Source organism: Aplidium turbinatum, chromosome 7 (assembly GCF_918807975.1).
Source record: "Aplidium turbinatum chromosome 7, kaAplTurb1.1, whole genome shotgun sequence".
NCBI classification, from domain to species: Eukaryota; Metazoa; Chordata; class Ascidiacea; order Aplousobranchia; family Polyclinidae; genus Aplidium; species Aplidium turbinatum.
Window position 1 is genome coordinate 22,378,413 of NC_137478.1, and position 20,054 is coordinate 22,398,466.

Below are 20,054 nucleotides of genomic sequence, written 5' to 3' on the forward strand. Positions count from 1 at the left end.
AATTAGGTATGCAAGAAACAATTAGTCAGAAACTTTGACTGTATGTTTATAGCAAAGGCAGCAGAAAACAAACGAGCATGCAGCTTACGGTTATTAATACGGAATATGGATACCAGTAAAGTATCACCGATAATTCGTCCTGTGCGTTGTGGAAGCAAAGTAGCAAACCAATCAACTGCAGTAGCCAAGGTGATAAAACAGAAGGAGGTCATCTGCTTGGTAGTCAGCACAAGTTTGAAAAGTTGAATATTTTATTGAAACAAATAACTCAACTGCCTTTCACTATTTATAGGCTACTATAGCCTACATGCGCATCTTCTACATAACCTTAGCCTACAATCATGTGAGACTCTTAACCAAATCTTTCAAGAGTCCTTTGCAGAAAAAATAACGCTACGTACTATTTAGCAATTTTGTCTTCGTAGCGAAACTGTATCAACACGGTGGCAGACATCGGTTAAAAGATTGAACGCTTTAAAATAGAACTGTGGGTTTCCTAGATTGTCACCACTACAACTGTCGATATAGCCTACCTAACTTACCTAACTGACTGTAAGTAGCCCTACGCAAAAACTCTAACTGTATTAGTTAACTAAGTTCTTCGACAATTTAGTAAAGTAAAGAGTTTTTATTTCAATAAAAATGTAAGTGTTAGGCAGACCTGCTACTACCAGACCATAAATAATAATAATCGTGTTTTATTTGCGGCCATTGCGATACATAACATACAGTAACGTTGCGATCACAGATGCGGTACAACAGGATACGAAGCAGCGAAGTGACATATAGTCTTCGAGTCAGCTGCTCCCATCATTTTGGCTTGTCATTAGGCCTAAGTGTCTTTGCCGAGACACAGCCGCGTGCTCTGGAGCGGCATCGAACCCACGTCCTTTCGAACGTCGCGCAGACGTTGTCACCACTCGGCTACGTAGCGATAAACGCAGCCAAGTTTCGGCAAAAGCTTAAATAAAGAATTGACTTGGAACAGTAAAGACACAAGCTGTCGACTTGCGGTCTGTCTCAAACCAATCACTCCATTTGTTGTCAAAGTGATCCCAATCTGCTTAGGTTTACTTTCCAATATTGTTATTGTGAAAAGGATTTTTTTGCTTTGTTGTTTTTGTTTTATAGTAAGTTTATAAGTAATATATAACTAGTTTTTAAGCTTATTGTAAGCACCGCGAGCCAGGGCAGGCCGCGAGGCCTATTTCTGAAAGGTTAAGTAGCCTATGCGTGACTTCGGGAGTTAGTAGGCTAATGAAATAATGAGTTTTTTTGGCAATTTATTTGCCTTTTCTTTTTGTCCAATAGTTTTGATTTACCTTCTACATCCAATTAAACGTTTTAAAAAGAAATACTTTTTAATAAGCTTTTTGGAATGTTTTTGAAACTAGCTTGGAACATTAAACAACATAAATTGCTTGACTAAAGCTCAAAACCAGTTTGGCTGTCATAAAAATACAGAACTTTCAAACGTCGTAGGCTAAGGCCAACACAGCAAGTTAGGCTTACATGTGAAACAACAGTGGTTGCTCCAAGCCAGTGGCGTGGGAACTATTTTTCTCTAGGGGGGCTGAAGCTGCCGTAGTGTTGTGAGCTTCTGGGGGGCTTCGCCCCCCAGACACTCCCTTGTGAGGGACGACGTTAAAAACTGGCAGTAAGCGTTCGGTCCCCTTCTGTGTATAAAACGACGCAAAATCACACACTTTGTAAATTGTAACAAATGAAGAACGGTAACAACAAAGCAGCTGTTCAGGAAATTAAAATGAAAACGAACAAATTAGAAAGTGATATGAAAACGATAGTTTGTGGAAATGAGTTCTCACACGCTTCCGAAGATTGCTTTTTGCTCAGGTGTTTTCTCTATGAACTGTGTCATGAGTTCTTTGACATCAACAGTGTTTTGGTGGACATGCATCAACGCAAGATGAGCAAGTCTTTTTTGTGTCATTAAGCTTCTCAAGCATGTTTTCAGGCGTCTTAGAGCAGAAAAAGAACGTTCTGATGATGCAGCTGAAACCGGGAGGCAAAGGCAGAGCTCCACGAATTTTCGCGTTTCTTTGAAAAGATCTAGTGTTTGGGGATTTAGTTGCGATGGTATCTCAGCAAACTTTTGAACGGAGTTTGCGGTTTTTCCACTTACAACATCGCTGAGCAAGGTAAGTTCCGTTTTTAGGCGATCTTTCTGATGGCATCGGGTAAGATGATCTCAATACCAAATCTTTCCTCACCGTTTGCACTGCTCAGAAGGGCCTTCTCTCTGTTGGCTGCTGTAAGCAGATCCGCCTGGTCGAATCTTCAATCAAGCTCAGCTTGAACCAAATTAAGGGTTTCGGTTTATTGCCGTTTCCACGCTCCTTCTACCACAGACGACAAAGCATTTGATTCCTTTGTGTTTCGAAATCTTACTAGAGTGTTGCTCACTCGGGGATCCTTTGGCGTCTTTAGGTTATTAGCAAACGTAAAGACGTTCGTTGCTGCCATAAGATTGGAAACGGATTCATTTTTTTCTGAGATTTTTGATCCGTTTGTGGAGAATGGTGATGGATTCTAAAGCTGTAGAAGCAGAGATCTTCTTGTTTTGGAGCTATCTTGCGACGGCCTCTGCAGGCTGAAAAGCTTCACCGCTGCAGGTAATCGCAAAATAAAGTCGCATTGTGCCTGCTTGTTTTACAAAGCCGAATATCTTTGTACGTGCGTCTCCTTTCATTGCACTATCTTCTGTCATGTGGATCAGACATTGCAACAGGGTAGGATAGCACTTAACAACACGAGCGAGGGCAGAAGCACGAACGCACCAACGAGTTTGGACACAAACCCAGCAAATTGCAGGCAACTTTATCGGAACCAAAAAGCGACATGAATAAAGATTTACGTTTAGACGATTCACGAATAACAACTGCAACTCTTTGAACGAAGTAGGCATCGGCAATAAGCCTCACCTCCTTTACAACGTTATGTATCTTAAATTGTCAGAATTTTTTAGGGGGGGCTGAAGCAACTATCGAAAATTCCAGGGGGGGCTGCATTAGCTCTAGGGGGGCTGCAGCCCCTTGAGCACCCCTACTTCTCGCGCCCCTGCTCCAAGCCGTTGCTTTTCACAAAGTAATAGTTTATCTGGTATCCATTAGTAGGCTATTAGGCCTACAGCTATACAATACAAGTTTCTTTTTTTTGTGGATTTATTGACACAAGGTAGGCTACAATGGAAGCCGAATGAGAGGGATATCTTCACTAAAAGTGAAAAGGCAATGACGAAAATAAATATTGACAAAACGTTTTCGAATGCAATCTATAACAGCAGAGTCATAACTATACAGTAAGAGAGCCAAGAAATCACACCTAGTTCTAAGGCGCAGTGATAACCATTTAGTGCAGTGATAAACCAAAATTTTGCAGTGATAATCTGCAAAATGCGCACTGATAAAATAAACGTTTTTTTGGCTGAATAATAAATAAAGAGATCGGCTAAAAGATTGAACGCTTTAGAATAGAACTGTGGATTTCCTAGATTGTCACCACTACAACTGTCGATGTAGCCTACCTAACTGACTGTAAGTATAGGCCTACAAAAAAACTCTAACTGCATTAGTTAAATAAGTTCTTCGACAATTTAGTAAAATAGAAGAGATTTTATTTCAATAAAAATGTAAGTGTTAGGCAGATCTGCTACTACCAGACCAGACATAGGCTATCGTGATATTTGACAATTGACAAATAAATCAATTGGAAACAGTGACGACAATTAAACTACGGTAACTTTCAGAGACAAAAACAGCCGTAGCCTATTGTAAAAATGTATCAATTAAAAATTTAACTGTAGGCCTATACTTCTATTTGAATAAGATACTGAAGAAGCCTTTTTAACGGCGGTGAAAGCTTTATCAATATACTACACAACTTTTCGAAACTAAGTGATTTTATTTATTCGTTAGACCTAGTTGGTTGGCTTGTTAGCAACCTATCAAGTTGCTATCAATTAAAAATGATAGCAACTTGATATGATTGAATTGCATAATTCAAAAACAATACATAAAATAATAAGATAACTACATAAATTGGAACGTTTTCGGCAAAAAAGTTTGCCCTCGTCAGGAAAATAACTGAATTCATCCAAACTAAACAACAGATATTCGTAAAATATTAATAATAAATGACTAAAATTAATTACAATCTGCACTGAGTTATGTACAAATACAACTGAAGAACAAACACAAAAGGTGTTAACATTCTATTATAAACTATGCGGGAGTGTGATCACAAGACAAGATAGCGAGCGGTAACAACATTAAGGAATTAATAAAAGTAACTTGCGTTCTTCTGGTGACTATAGGCTACTAGGTTACCTCCTGGTGTTAAAGATGATACCTAGCTTTTATTATCAACGTTTCGTCAGTCAGCCAGAGATGGAGGAACCACGTGGGCCTAGTGGGCCTGGCCCACCCACTTTTGAAAACCAAATATTTTTGAAAAGGTAGCGAAAGATTTGACCAAGATAACCTGCAGTTTTTTGTGATGTAGAGAAAGTAATTTAAGCTGCAGCAAGGGTAGAGGATGCAGCAACTTTGTCTTTAAAAGAAGGCACTTAAACCAGGCTAGATGGGGATATTGATGTTAATTCTCTCGAAAACACGAACTCAAGCTGTTAAAATAGATAAAACATTTACATGAATCTATCAAAACTGATACAGTTTTACTTGAAAATCCCTAAGTTAAATGCTACTGCAAAAAGGTCTTTTTCGTGCCACAGACTGGTGAAAAATTACTTAAAAAGCAAATTAACCCAAGAGCACTTGAACCATAAGATGAACAGTTGAACACATTCAGAAAAACTTGATCGATCAGGTTGATCTCACCTCAATTTACCAAGAATTTATTACTTTTAATGATCGTATTATTAACTTGTTTAGGTAAAAATTTCAAGTGTAATACAGTAGCAGTCACCTATATAGTGACAATTGGATTGACTTTGACTGCTGCGCGTCTGGGCCCACCTACTTTTAAAATAGTTCCTCCATCCCTGCATTCAGCATGACTGACTTTATAAAGGGGGCTGAAACAGGTGAACACAATCTGTTCAGCACAATGGCACAACACAAAAACATACGGACGAAATGAATAAAGTAGAAAGAATCAGAGTTAAAAAACGCAACAAGATAACCGCTTAGTTTAATTGATAACGCAGTGATGCCTAAAACCGGTCATCTTGTTGCGTTAAACGTTAAACTAAGCGGTTATCTTGTTGCGTTGTTTAACCCTGATTCTTATTGCTACTTTATTCATTTCGTCAGTATGTTTTTGTGTTGTGCCATTGTGCTGAACAGATTGTGTTCACCTTATTGTTACCCCCCTTATTGTTGCTGGTCAGGTTGGGTTTACTTGTTTCAGCCACCTTGATAAAGTCAGTCGTGCGGACTGACGAAACGTCGGTAACAAAAGCTAGATATCATTCATCAGGAGGTAACCTAGTAAATAGTCACCAGAAGAACGCAAGTTACTTTAACTATCAAATGCCTGGTGAACAGTTTCACTCTGTTTTTAACATTAAGGAATCAAGGAAAACCACTAAACAACATAAAACAAACGTAATTTAGTACAAATTTAACAAGAAAGATGCCCCACCAGGGAATAATTGCTTGTTGAGCTTTATTTGGAGTGCCTCGTAAATTTTATTTTCAAACTTTGATTAACAGTTTCGGATCATTTTGAATGAATCCAGTGTAAATTTGATGTTACAACAAATACTGCGGTCATAAATGTGGTCTTTGATTGCACTGTGTTTTTGTAGATGTCTGCTAAATTCAGGTGTTCCGTTGCCCTTGCAGCCAAGTGTCTTGTGGACATACCTATGTATGTCATGTAAATTTATAGACAATGTTGGAACGAAGAGACTGGGAAAAGGGAGATTTCAGCGAAAATTATCTACTTAGTTTAAAAGTGTTGTACAGAGGAACAATGTCGATATTAAATTTGCGGATAAAGAGTTTAGATAGTTGTTTAGCGTATTCGTGTGATTCTTCTCCTATGAAAGATATGGATATAGAGTTACGGAAATTTATGACGTCAGTATTCGGTGAAGATACTGATTTAGTGTTTTGAAACGTTATAAAACCTTATCAAAAAACAGCCCGGAATATCCATTAGCATATAACATAGATTTAATTTTGGCAATTTCGTTCATGTAGTGGTATTTGTCGGAGCAGATAGAACGAGCACGATTAAGTAAACCTAAAATTAACCCAAATTTCCATTTCATAAGACACACTGCGTTGAAATTTAATAGTAATTCAGTGTTACTTGGTTTTCGCCAAACCCTTGTATCAAAAGTACTTTCGTTAATCTTTAGTACAACATCCAAAAATAGTATAGTTTCTTTGCCACTATGAATTTTATGTTTTTATGTTGAGAATTTAGCACATTTAGAAAAGTTGAGCACGAATCTTCATCATTAAAAATAGCAAAAATATCATCTACATACCTAACATAAAATTTTGGATGGAAATCTTCAGACTCTTCAAGAATTTTTGTTTCAATAGTTGTATCAATCAGAGTTTGAAACTAAAAGTCACGAGACACTCCAAATAAAGTAGCACAACCTCAAGCTCAACAAGCAATTATTCACTGGTGGGGCATCTTTCTTGTAAAATTTGTACCAAATTACGATTGTTTTCTGTTTAGTGCTTTTCCCTGATTTCCTTTGTTGTTACCTCTCGCTATCTTGTCTTGTGATTACACTCCCGCATAGTTTATAACAGAATGTTAACACCTTTTGTGTTTGTTCTTCAATTGTGTTTGTACATAACTCAGTGCAGATTGCAATTAATTTCAGTGATTTATCATTAATATTTTACGAATATCTGTTATTTTGTTTAGATGAATAAGATTTTCCTGACGAAGGCAGAAAGTTTTGCCGAAAAAGTTCGAATTTATGAAGTTATCTTTTCATTTTATGTATTGTTTTTGAATTATGCAATTCAATCATATCAAATTGCTATCATTTTTAATTGATAGCAACTGGATATTTATCTTGAACATTAATCGCTGCGTATTTCTTGATGCTTATAGTCAGTTAGCTAGTTACTTTCAAGAAGTTAAAATTTATTGCCTTTTTATAAATATTTTCAGATTCCTGATGAGGGCTTAAGTTAAGCTGAAAACGTTCAACTGTTAAAACTATTTGTAAATATGTAAAATATATTGTTATAATGCTCAGTCCTGTTGTATTGTTGTGTCTTGCCTGTCTTTGGTACAAGAAAGAAAAGCTCCCGAAATTATAAGTTATGATATTTATCTGTCTATATGGTACTTGTAGCAAACAGTATATAATTTAGCTTATCCGCCTATATCTAGCTGTCTAAGCTTAAGCTACAGCGACATTCCGAGCGCAGTGATCGCAGGGAATGATCGAGAACAACGTCTAGACTTCTTAGTTATAACTTATAAGTATGCTTTTATTGTAGAAAAGAACTTCACGTCACCATATATAACTTAGGAGGTTGCAACCATCTTGATTATGTCTTAGATCCCAGCAAAAAGAACTTGATTACAAATTGAACATACTAGAAATTACATCACTACTGGGCCAAACATGGTCTTCCAATCCCACCAAAATAACATCTCTACTGCCCCAAAAATTGTACTATTACTGTCTGTTGAATTGAAGGCCAGAACGCGATATACATTGTCACTGAGGAATCAAGCATCTGTAGGCTATAGCGCTGTAGAGACGAAAACCTACGCATATGTAATTGAAACTGCCGGTTGCAAGAATGCGTTTAGCATATTGGCATGCGATTTCTTGAGAGGCACCCAAATTCCTAATCACGCTTCAGAATCCCGAAGCACAACTGCAAAATTACTTGAATTACTGGGTAACGTTACATATATGCAAAAAAACTACAATTTCACGACGGTAACAAACGTTGAAAAGACCTAAGGTGAAACGCAGGGCGATACATATTCAAGAACTATCTCTCTACCAAAGCTAAGCTTTTAGTAAGACACTCAATATTCAGTGACAGCCTTGGATAGAATATTTCACAAAGAACAACACTTCAACAGCAACTTGAAACGTCTTATTGCAACCTTGATGATTCTGATAGGACTGGCTTTCCCAATTCAAAACTGCAAACCTTACAAGAAATCAAACAAACAGTAGCAATTCTAAGATTTCGTTAGGATTTTAATAAGAAAGATTTTATTGGAGGAAAAAAACATTTTTTTAACAAAATCTTTGCGGCAATGCTCTATGAAAGAAAATAATAGATTCTTCCTTATTAATTCTGGGTAGATCTATTAGCATGGAAGTGAATATTTAGCCTAACCACTTGTAGAATAATTTTGGAATTCGAAAACTAAATTGGTTAAAATATTGCTTTCAGAATGTTAAAACGTAAACAGACGACAGTTGCAGTCATTGTGGTTGCTTGTGTTACTTGCAGTATAATAAAAAGAATTTATCAACCATTCAGTTTGCATGATAGTTACCTCAGAACTTTCACAACATCTTTACGGGCGAAAGCCAAAACAGATCACATCGTTCCTGAGAGAGAGTTAGACAAATATGAAGAAGATCGCAGGAGAATAGCAAAAGAAGCTTTGGATCCAGATTCGCAGTATTTTGGAATGATTTACACCGACAGAGATGGTTTGCCGATAAATACAACATCCAAGTTTTCCTATGCTTCTTTTGTCGAAGATTTACCAAACTGGTTGAGTTATTTTCCTGCTTTATCAGATGGTTTTAAAAAATATGAAACGTTCAATCCAATCAAACATCCAGCAGGTGTAACAGCATCAGCCTCATTGATTTTACTTAACAATGAGACAAACTATAATGTCGGTGACGTTTTCAAAATTCGTCTTCAAGCTAAAGACTCTCTCTATCAGAACAAAACTTTTGGAGGAGACTACTTTCGAGCAAGGTTGCTGAAAATTATGTCAAAAGAAAAAATAACAACTGATTTGATTGATGGAATTCCGTGTAGTGTGGTCGATCATTTTAATGGAACATACACAATACAGGCCCCTTTGCTTATCGAAGGCACATTCAAGCTGGAAGTACTTCTTGTTCTTTCGGTCGAAGGAATTTACCATCTTCATGAGTGGACTGCTGCTCGTATTCATGGAAGTTTCACCTTCAAAGCTACGCTGACATCACAAGAGAGTACGGTGTGCAATGCTGATTTGGCGTTGTATGACAAGTTAGCATAATGGTTTGGTATGTGAGCTATAATGCTACGCTGTAGTCTATTAGGCTACGTTATTTTTTTCAGTGCAAGGATTTAAAAACGCAAGTGATGCTTTTTTTGTAAACTTATAACGGAAGCAACCAAAACTACTTCCAATTGAATTTGGGCAGTTCTTTAATTTTGTGGGATTGCTACAAACTCAGCTTCATTTTTATTGAATGCAGAAGCGGCGATACTTTTTTACCAGTGTAACGGTTGCAGAATAGGCGCTACATTTACTTCAATCTTAATTTTGTCATTTGCTACTTTTCGATATAATATATAGATCTAAAACTGACCTCCTTTTTAGACCTACAGCATAGTTCTCCAAGAAAGTAAAAAATTCTTCAAGCGTGATAATCCACTTGTATTTCACTTTCTGACGAAACATGTTCTCTTTTTGGTTAATAAAAATATGATAAGCCTATAGCTATAACAATCCATTAGATGTCTGGCTTTGCTAACTATGTCAGACCTGCTGACACGTGATAGCCCAAGTTTGAGTAATTTATTTCTAAATTTTTCACGTTTGTTATTTGTTGACTTCAAACTCGTGTGCCAGAAATATTTAAAAAAAAAATTGGACCAGTCTTAAGATTGTTGCTAGTTAGGTCTATTACAAGCGACAAATCTAGATATGATTTCTTTTAAGTGAAGAGGTAATCACATGACACTACAAGTTTAGTCATAAGCGTAGGCCTACAAGTCAATGAAGCAAAGGTGTGCAACTGCCAGTGGTCTGTTTCGACAGGCTACATAAGTACATATGTATTGTAGCTTGTAAAGGTAATTTCGTTACGCTTCTTCAAAACGTTTTGATCTTGTTTGTATACGCTATGGAACCTCAGCAAATGAGGCCGAATTTTTGTAGTTTGCCGGGTCTATGTTCACTTAGTTAATAAATAGGCTATCTCTTTGGTAGGCTAAGCTACTTGATTTCTTTGGCTTTTTACGATTAACTTTCAACCTTGTTTATTTTGATATGCAGATTCAAAGACCAAAACCCTTGCGATTACACTAATCCAAGGAATCAGGAGCCATGGTTTTGCGAACGCTCATCTTCAGGAAAGTGTTTTCCTATTGTGTCCATGGAATTAATATCTAACTTCAGTGATGCTCCTCTTGATATTCTTTCAGATTTATCCAACATATTTCATCTAAATACATTTATCCTCGGGTATGGGTCAGACATAATCGTAAAAAAATCAACTTTTCAAGAATATCAAAACTCCACCAAAAGTAACCTAATCAAAAGTAAAACATTAAAACGTCCATCAGGTTATTGTGACCAAGGCCAATGGGTGTCACTAGAGCACAACCACAACCTTCTTTCGATTCGAGATTGTGAAGCATGTTTTTTTCACAAAGTTGTATATATGTTTGGTGACTCTACTATGCGGCAATTTTTTATGCTGTTTCAAGAAACATTTCATTTGACTTTAAAACTTTCAGATCAACCCTTTTGGCTCAGACCTCGTATGGCACGAAGTATAGAAAAAAACATCACAATTTATATGAGAGGTCATGGTCCTCCAGTTAGTACTCCTGGTACGATTGATTCTAGGCCGTATATAAGTGATTCATTTGAAGGCATTCAAGTAGGAGGGAAAAACGTTGTTGTGTTAGTAAATTTGGGCTTACACTTGCTTAAATACGATGTATATTTTTATATTCATCGTCTTCGTGGAATCAAGACAGCCATCATTCGCCATTTGAAAAAGTTTCCCGAAACTAAAATTATCATAAAAGGAATGAATGCGTCCAGTACTCCAAAACGACCATTCGAGTGGCTTATTTATAGACATGACGTTATATTGCGCGAAACTTTTCAAGATTTAAAAAATGTTGTTTTTGTTAATCTGTGGGATATGACAACTTTATGGCCTCTCACTACAGATTATCACCCAGAGCCATCTCTTTTACTGCAACAAGCGTTGTTGATTTCTAGTTACATTTGCGAATAAGTGTATTCACAATTTTATAGCAAGCTGTAAGAAGTCGTTGTGTAAGTTATGTTATTGTGTTTTTAGGTTAACATTGTCAATAGCTTTTGGCAGTTGGCAATAGGCTACCAGCTAGCCTCTTTAAAGAAGCTCTTTGTCATATCATTTTTATAGATTACTTTAGGGCCACGTATGTCACATAGACATAAGTCGTTTGTATTGCACTTGTTTTATCATACCAGCAAGCAAAGTAGTTTGTCAATATACAAATAAGACGTTTTTGATTTCAAAAGTTTGCATCAGAACAGCGGAACGAGACATGGACTGGATGTCGGCATGAACAAAAATTTGGTAAATTTTGCATAAAATATGCTTTTATTGAATAGATTTAACGGGGTTGTGACTTGTGAGGCTACATATCACTTGCGAGGTTCTAGAGCAAAAAGGTCTGAAACCACTGCTCTTCACCAGGGATGTACAACCTGCGGGCCGCACTGCGGCCCGCCTGAGATTTTTGTGCGGCCCACTAATCATTTTCACTCCAAGTACAGGTAGTATTTTGAAATTTGAATATTCAAAGGTCAGTTGTGTAGTTCGATGTTCGAGCGAATAAGTAGCTTTACCAGGACATTAAAACTTTTCATAGCACAACTGAAAGCTGGCGCATTTGTATATTTTCGTAGTCTAGGCCAATCTGAAAGAGCTCAAGACTGTTCTGTATGTAGGGATTTGCCTATCTAATGCACTAAAAGGATATTGAGAGACTCTAAATCTCTAAATTAAAAAGATAATTAAAAGGATATTTTAGGCTTTTGGCTGTCTAGTCCAGGGGTATGATTTCCTACAAAAAAGCAAACGATTTAAATAGGATTAAACATTTTTTATTAATCAAAGTTATAAATTTGCTAGTCGGGAAATTGAGAAATATCTAACCAATTTAGTTTATTTCGACCGTTGTCAGGAGAGCGACATTCTCCAGTCGTGAATTTAACCTTTTCGTTCTAAAGTTCAGTCCGTTCGCTTTTCAAGTCTATTTTCGAATGTCTGTCTTTTTCAATTCCCCGCTTACTTCATAATATACCGGTAGAGCCTTTTCATCAATAATTGCTATCGTAATTAAGAATCAAGGGAAAAGCTATACCGGTTTCATAGTTATGTCGCATTAGAAATACAGATGTGTTGAGCTAGATTCTGTGTGAGTGGCGTTTGTCAACGGTAAGCTTGACTTATGTTCTGTGAGAACGTTAGGTTTTGAATTTGCAGCATTGAAATGCATTTTGCAATAATGATAAATATCGGTTAAATGTTAAAATATAATTTTGTTAGTTAAAAACATGGTACATGTTACACACTTCCCTCCTTACGGCAAAATAACAAATAAATAATATTACAATAACTCGGTTATACATGATGCAATAATATATAGATGTGTGGTTATAAGATATGTACTTTACAAAAAAAATTGACAATTGTAGGCTAACAATTGCTAGGGGAAGACACATGACCCCCCTCCTTTCGTGGGATGAGGAGATTAAACGCACACATAAGCAAGTAGATAACGTGATTGCAGGGGTAACAGTCGTTTATCATAAGAGATAAGGCGATGTCTTAAGTTCCCTGGGAGTCATTTTGGCTTAGTGGCTACGATATACAATAATTGCAGGACTGTAATAGTCCTGTAATAGTCCAGGACTGTAATAGGCTACAGTAATTGCGGTTGCAGGGGTAACAGTCGTTTATCATAAGAGATAAGGCGATGTCTTAAGTTTCCTGGGAGCCATTTTGGCTTATTTAGGCAAGACAGTAGTGGCTTGATGCAAGATAGCGAGGACCAGATGCAGTTTCACCTTATGCTCAGGAAGAACTATGGGTTGGGTACAGTTTTACCTCTTGTCCAGGAGGGATGCAGTTTCACCTCATGCTCAGGAGGACTTATGGTTTGACAGCTGCTACGTTGCTGCGTCATTCTTGAGTAAGTATTACGAATAATTGTAAAAATAAAATGCACAAATATAGTAGGCTATATAGACAGGTCAGTGTCTTTGACTGTCCATTCCCCACGTCCGGGGAGATAAGGCTTGACACTCATAGAAGCAACCATAATAATAATAGAATAGCGGTGAGCGGCGCGTGCGCGAAGGTTGTACTAACTAGACTGAGATGGCGTTCATGAGAGTAATGTCTTTGAGGACTAGATATGCTATGTATACAGTTCAAGCATGTTGAGTTCGAGACTATGACAAGCAGTGCTGATGAGCAGTTCAATTTATGTCTGTTGACGGATGATGGGCACAACATAAATGAGTGGCCAGCTTGTAAGGTCGCAAGCTGTAAAGCAGACGTCTTGAGCAGCTGGATGCTGGATAAACAGTGCAACTGTGGTGCACGTGGGTGTGTCGCAAGCAGCAGTGCTTCTTGTGTGAAGAAGGCTTGAGTGCGTAACAATGCAACTATACTGTGTTCGGTAGTGCAGTTTTACGGCGGACATGGGATTGACCATGTTGAAAGTTAACGATGCAGCTTCGGTGCATATAGGCGGCAATGAGGCTAGCCGAGTTGACGTCATTAAGTAAAGGCATCTCTGAATAGAGGCATCTCACGTGGAGGTAAGTTGATGAGAGTCACCGTATGGTGGCGATAGAGAGCTCTGTCGTGCCGTCCGTCGTAGTGCTGTAGTCTCTCAAGGTCTCTCGCATCTCATCTAGCAGCAACCACGCGGTGAGGTGGCGCATCTGCAAAATTCGATACCGAGTAGCATCCGCAACATACATATTACGGTATAATAAGTAAAGTACGTAGGCTACACGGTAGTATAACACAATAACAAAAAATATATCATAAAATGGTCAAAATGACAAGGCAACATGATTTAATCATGGCGGCAGATGCCATCTTATGAGGTTCTGGAAGCTGTTCAAGTGTGAGAACAGTAGGGATTGTAGATCATAGGGATGCGAAACTTCATCCGCTTTTGGCTTATCCGCAACACTAGAAGGGTTACGTTTTTTTGTAATTTACAAAATATTTTACTTTTTATGGGTTATATAAGAAGAGTGAAGTTGGTTTTAAAGTAATTTAAGGTTTTTAGTTGAAAGCAAGCCAGCAGTAAAGCGTAAAAAAAATGTCAAATTGGCAATTGACCCTTCTAATGTTGAAGGAACAACGGAGTTGCGCGTCCCGTAATGTACCGTCCCTAGAGAACAGGCAGGAAAAATCGGTAGACTGTAAGTATGTACAATGTGATACAATACAGGGGATGCAATGTCAGTGAATGAGCGAAGTCGTTGAGAACGAATAGCTTAGTTAACGTAGGCTAGGTGAAATGATGAGCACCTAAAATTGTTATAAAATGCAGTGGAAAACAGGTGATGATGCGACATCAGTGAATGAACAATGTCAATGAGACATGGCTTAGCTTGAAGTACGATGTGTAAAAGCAGTAAATAATAGCATAGGATAATGGGAATACTACGTAACATGACGGTGTCATGGCGTAGGCTAAGCTTACGGCTAATAGAATTATGTAACAGGAAAAAGCAATCGTTCAATAGAACATACCGAGATAAAATCGGTAGGCATAAAACGTCTAGCATGTTTTGTAATGGTTAATCAACGTTTGAACGACGTGGGATGAATGGTGCTGTTTAGTCGATTTTAGAACGTGGCAGCGCTCCTGCCTTATCAAGAAACAAAAGAAATTACATGGCCAAATGCCAACCAGGCTTTTACACACAAAGTTCCATATTCAGGGTAAATAACTGTGCATATACGGCAATTCCAAACAAAAGAAAAACAGCGGCTAAAATAACTAAACAAAGTTTCTCAAATCATGTTAGCTCCTAATAATTATAAAAAAATGAGGGAACGATAACAACCTCTATATGGCGCAGGCAGCTTTGCATGATTTCCCCATGACGCACAAAAATCACGAGTGGTTGCTAGGGAGCGAAACCACAACGCTTTGCAGAGCGGTGCCTGCACGTCTGTATAAAATAAGATTGGGACGGGGTGTCCTCAGGCCCGTAACTAGCTTGGAGCAGCAGGGGGGGCAAAAAGTATTCTAGAGGGGCCCAACTTTTACTTTCCGTATCATGTACGAAAACGACGTTTGTACACAATGTGGGTATATTTACGCAAGAACAATAATCGTAGGCCTAATACAACGTTTACATTAGACTAGTCAGTAGTCAGTGGCAATCATAGAACCAGTCAGTGGCGTAGTCAGGAAGTTTGAAAGGGGGTGGGAGTTGACGGCCGACGGGAAAAGACCGAGGGCGTCTTCGCCAAAGGCGACACCCAGCAGAGGGGGGTCTGGGGGGCCTCCCCCAGAAAATTTTGAAAAATTACTTTGAATTTGGTGCATTCTGAAAGCATTTTCAACAAACATGTGGGTATAAATATTCCTGTAAAATGGTGCTGTCCGGTGGCATAGCAAAAGGATAAGATCATGTTTTCTAGGGCATTTTTCGGTAATAAAGCTAAGTCTCTATGTTTTCTTGTTGCTAATTCCTGGCTGAGATATTTGAATGTTTGGTATTGGCAAAACTCGCTCTTTTAATGCAGTTTTGTTTAAAATTAGGCAAAGTTTGTTTTAGAGACAACATTCTACCACACCCTTAAACACACAATGTTTACAATTAAATAACACAAGAAAATTGAGTATAAAACTGAAAAGTCAGCGAACAGAGCTAATTAACATAATTTTTTCCAGGGGGTGCCAACATTTTTGCAGGGGGGGCTTCGCCCCCCCTGCGCCCCCCCTAGTTACGGGCCTGGGTGTCCTGCAATCTGTTCTGCAGAAAGGCAAAATAAAAAGGAATATTAAAATGAGCTAAAAATTCAAGTTATATTTGACACTGCGATTTTTCAACAAAAATTACATGGTTATGTTTCCCTGAAAAGACAACTTGTTGGTAGGCTAATTAGTGAATCTAATTATTCTAATGTGGACGTTTAAAAATATTAAAAGTGGCAAATGGCGGTTTGGGATGTAGCCTAAATAAAATTGTCGACATCGGCGTCTAAAATAAGCGGTCTGCCGCTGAACAATTCGCTTTATTACTTCTCATGAGCAAACAACAAAAATCAATTACGTTTGACAAGCAATGAATTGCTGGCGTTGCGCTTAAAAAGTACAGTAGGCTACACATAGTTTGTTGGCAAATCAACGTGTGAAATGTTATCAAGTAAGTTAACATGTTTTTAAAAGATATTTATGATAAAAATTGTAGCATAGGGTACTTACCAGATTTTTTTATAGCTAGTTTGGAGAATATTTCTAAACTTACTTGTCTGAGTGTCACCAATGTGGTAGGCTAACATTTATATTACATATGTTAAATTAAAGGTTTAATAAGTTAACTATATTAAGACTGTCTGACTATCTCATAAACTTCTATATATTTTAACTCCACTAAACCTTATTCACTCATTTGTTGTTCATTTATATTGTGGAATTAATTAAAAGTTAATCATCGTTTTCCCGGACGAGCCCCCAGTGTAGGGATTTGCCTATCTAATTGTTATATTTTTTGTTTATTAAAGTAAAATTAAAAAGAATATATTAAAAGAATATTGAGAGACTCTAAGTCTCTAATTAAAAAAGGGATAATAAAAAAGGGATAACTTAGGCTCTCGGTCTGTCTAGTCTAGGGGTATGACTTCCTACAAAAAAGCAAACGAATTAAATAGGATTAAATATTTTTTATTAATCAGTGTTACAAATTTTACTATTTGGGAATTGAGAAAATAGCTAACCAATCTAATTTATTGAGACGGGTGTCGGATGAGCGACATTCTCCAGTCGTGAATTCAACCTTCTCGTTCTAAAGTTCAGTCAGTTCGCTTTACTAGTCTATTTTCGAATGCCTGTCTTTTTCAATTCCCCGCTTACTTCATAATATACCGGTAGAGCCTTTTCATCAATAATTGCTATCGTAATTAAGAATCAAGGGAAAAGCTATACCGGTTTCATAGTTATGTCGCATTAGAAATACAGATGTGTTGAGCTAGATTCTGTGTGAGTGGCGTTTGTCAACAGGAAGCTTGACTTATGTTCTGTGAGAACGTTAGGTTTTGAATTTGCAGCATTGAAATGCATTTTGCAATAATGATAAATTTCGGTTAAATGATAATTTTGTTAGTTAAAAACATGGTACATGTTACATGTACACTATGAAAAGTACAGTATGCTAAGTTATGTGAATTACTGGTTTTCTTGTAAAATTGAAAATTTGCTTGAAGAATTTAGAGTCAGACTTTCTGACTTCAAAATGATTGAAATTGAATTAAAATTATTCAGTGACCCAGTTTCATTTCAGTGTGATAAAGCGCCACCCGAATTCCAGCTTGAACTGATTGAACTGCAAAGTCGAGAAAGTTTTGAAAACTGTCCACAGGGAACACACTTTCCCTTTATTTTATCAAGAATTACATTCATGTTATGAATTTAATAAATTAGTTAGTTTGTTCAGAAAATTATTGTGCATGTGGGGCAGCACATATTGTAGCGAGCAGTTATTTTCATCCGTGAAAAACATCAAATTGCAGAAAGAAACAGACTGATCGACAAACACTTAGCAAACATTCTAAGAATGAAGACAACGTCATTTAATGTAAATGTTGATAACATCTTAGCTGGAAAACAATGTCAAAAATATGGTAGAAAAAAAATTTGTTTCTTTCTATGTGTGTGTTATTTGTTCCTATTTTCAAAGATGAAATTAATGGTTTTTAATTGTTACTTTATGTAAGTACCCATTTTTTTTGAAATTTAATAAGTTCTGCGGCCCATTGAATTATGTCAAGTGATAATGCGGCCCACTATAATAAAAGGTTGGACATCTATGCTCTACACAAAAACTTTAAGGGGCACCAAAGCTAAAAATTTTCGTCAAAACAAAAAATTAAAATAAACTACGCAAAACTGACGTTAAGTTAAACGTTAATATTTGCAAAGTTTGACCTTGACAAATCTTACCCCGTTTTGGTAGCTTTTGCGTATTTTGCAATCTTTTTTTGGTTTCGGTATACACACTTCCTACTGGACCGGATTTAGCTGATGGGGGGCCCGGGGCACTTTTAGATCGGGGGGCCCACCTGCAAAAAAATTTTTTGCGCCTAAGACGCGATAGTCCACCTCTGCGTCTACAGTAGCATCAATCCAGCACTGCACAGCATTTTGCAGAAACTTCAAAGGCTGAAAGGAAGAAAAAATAACACAAAATCACATTTTTTCCACGTAGGGGGCCCTTCAAAAGTCGGGGGGCCCGGAACACTTGCCCCCTCTGCCTCCCCCTCCCTAAATCTGGGCCTGACTTCTAAAGCAACATTTCTGAAAAAATCGAAAGTTTTTGTCCTTGAAGTTGCATTTAATTACTTTTTAATCATCACGAAAAAATTTCAATTATTTCTTTATTGAAAAAAGTTTTTGAATAGCTTTTATTAAAATTAAGGGAAGGTAGGAGGTAATAGCCAACAGTTTGGAGGGAGCGTGACTTTGGACACATACCATTAGCTACCTGTCAATTCTTTACATAAAACTTGTCACAAAGCTGCAATTATTCTTAAGTTTGATGACATTGTCGTTTTGTCGCTTCTACCTTTTTTTAGACCTCTGTTATGTTTGGCATATATTGTTTTTTTGTTGTGATGGTCAGAAATACTGTAAAAACAAACTGAACTGAACACTGACGAAGTTGGCGCCATTACGTTTATCTATTGTGAAATTTTCTAATGCAGCCTTATAATCGTCTTGACCGCAGCCTATTAACATCATTAGTCCAAATTTATTGTGGTCTGCCCCTGTTTTGTTTTTCATTCATTTTTCCTACTGATAGTTGTCTTAGAATAGAGTCAGTGTGAAATCATGAGGCCAAAATATCTCAATTTTCTTGTTTTAATTGTTTGTAGAATATCTATGTAGGCTACGTTTGTATTCTAGATACTGTAGGCTAGTATAGCCTACATCAGGGGTTCCTAACATGGGGGCCATAGATGAGCCTTTTTCAATAGGGCCTTGAAAAAAATTTAAAAAACAATATTTTTTTAAATTTATCATCTCTAAGCTCACTTCAACACTATATAACAAAAGGAATAAATTAAAATCTAATAAAAATACTAGTAGGCTACTGGTTAATGTATAAATAAGTTTTTTAATTAAAACGACCTTTCTTAACTTTTTTAAAAGGTTGAAAAAATAGGAGGGCCATTGATTTTTCAAAATTTTTAAAAGGGGCCACGGTTTACAAAAAGGTTGGGAACCGCTGGCCTACATCTTCGTTTGTGATTTTACCTTCTATACATTTTTAAGCATTCTTCAATAAATCTCCATTTTAAATGCCTCCAGAACATAAATGGCCTTATTAAAAAAAAATAACTTTTTGTATGACATTTTTTTAGCTTAGAAACCGAACTTTTGTGCAATGCTCTTAGAAATTTCAAACAAGTCACCAAGACAAATTTGGCAACTTTCACGGACTCCGTGAAAACGCTTCGTGCCTTAGGGGTTTGCGCCGATAGCTCAGTTGGTCAGTGCCTGACTTCGTATAAGAAAAAACTTCAAGATCAAGCGGCGCTGGTTCGACTCTCGGGGTGTGCGCTTAAGCAACGCATTCTAAGGTCTGCTCTCCATACAGCGGCAACTAATGGATGGAATAATTCTCTGGCAACAAGACTTTAACAATCGGAAATTTCACTCTGTCAATCTTGTGGTAATATTTATTTTAGGTCTTATATTTGTTTATATTTGAATTAATATTAAGGCTGTCTAACTGCTTGATTAAAGTTCTATCTAATTTATCTAGTTCGGCTATCTGACTCCATTAACTAATTTCCACACGATTATTACCGGTACTCGAATTATAATTTTAAGTTATCAGAA

The 20,054-nt window shown here is 37.1% G+C and overlaps 1 protein-coding gene across 1 annotated transcript; it reads left to right on the forward strand.

Moving 5' to 3' along the window:
• Positions 1–8,382: 8,382 nt before the first annotated feature.
• Positions 8,383–11,194, forward strand: LOC145773846 (NXPE family member 3-like). Its single transcript, XM_082584970.1, has 2 exons — positions 8,383–9,203; positions 10,219–11,194. The coding sequence occupies exons 1-2, from the start codon at positions 8,383–8,385 to the stop codon at positions 11,192–11,194; spliced, it is 1,797 nt and encodes a 598-aa protein (XP_082441096.1).
• Positions 11,195–20,054: the final 8,860 nt, after the last annotated feature.

Excerpts from the sequence above, each read along its gene's own strand:
- LOC145773846 (XM_082584970.1), top strand. The coding sequence starts at position 8,383 with ATGTTAAAACGTAAACAGACGACAGTTGCAGTCATTGTGGTTGCTTGT. Across the intron at positions 9,204-10,218 it reads GATTTGGCGTTGTATGACAA|ATTCAAAGACCAAAACCCTT; the intron begins GTTAGCATAATG and ends TTTGATATGCAG.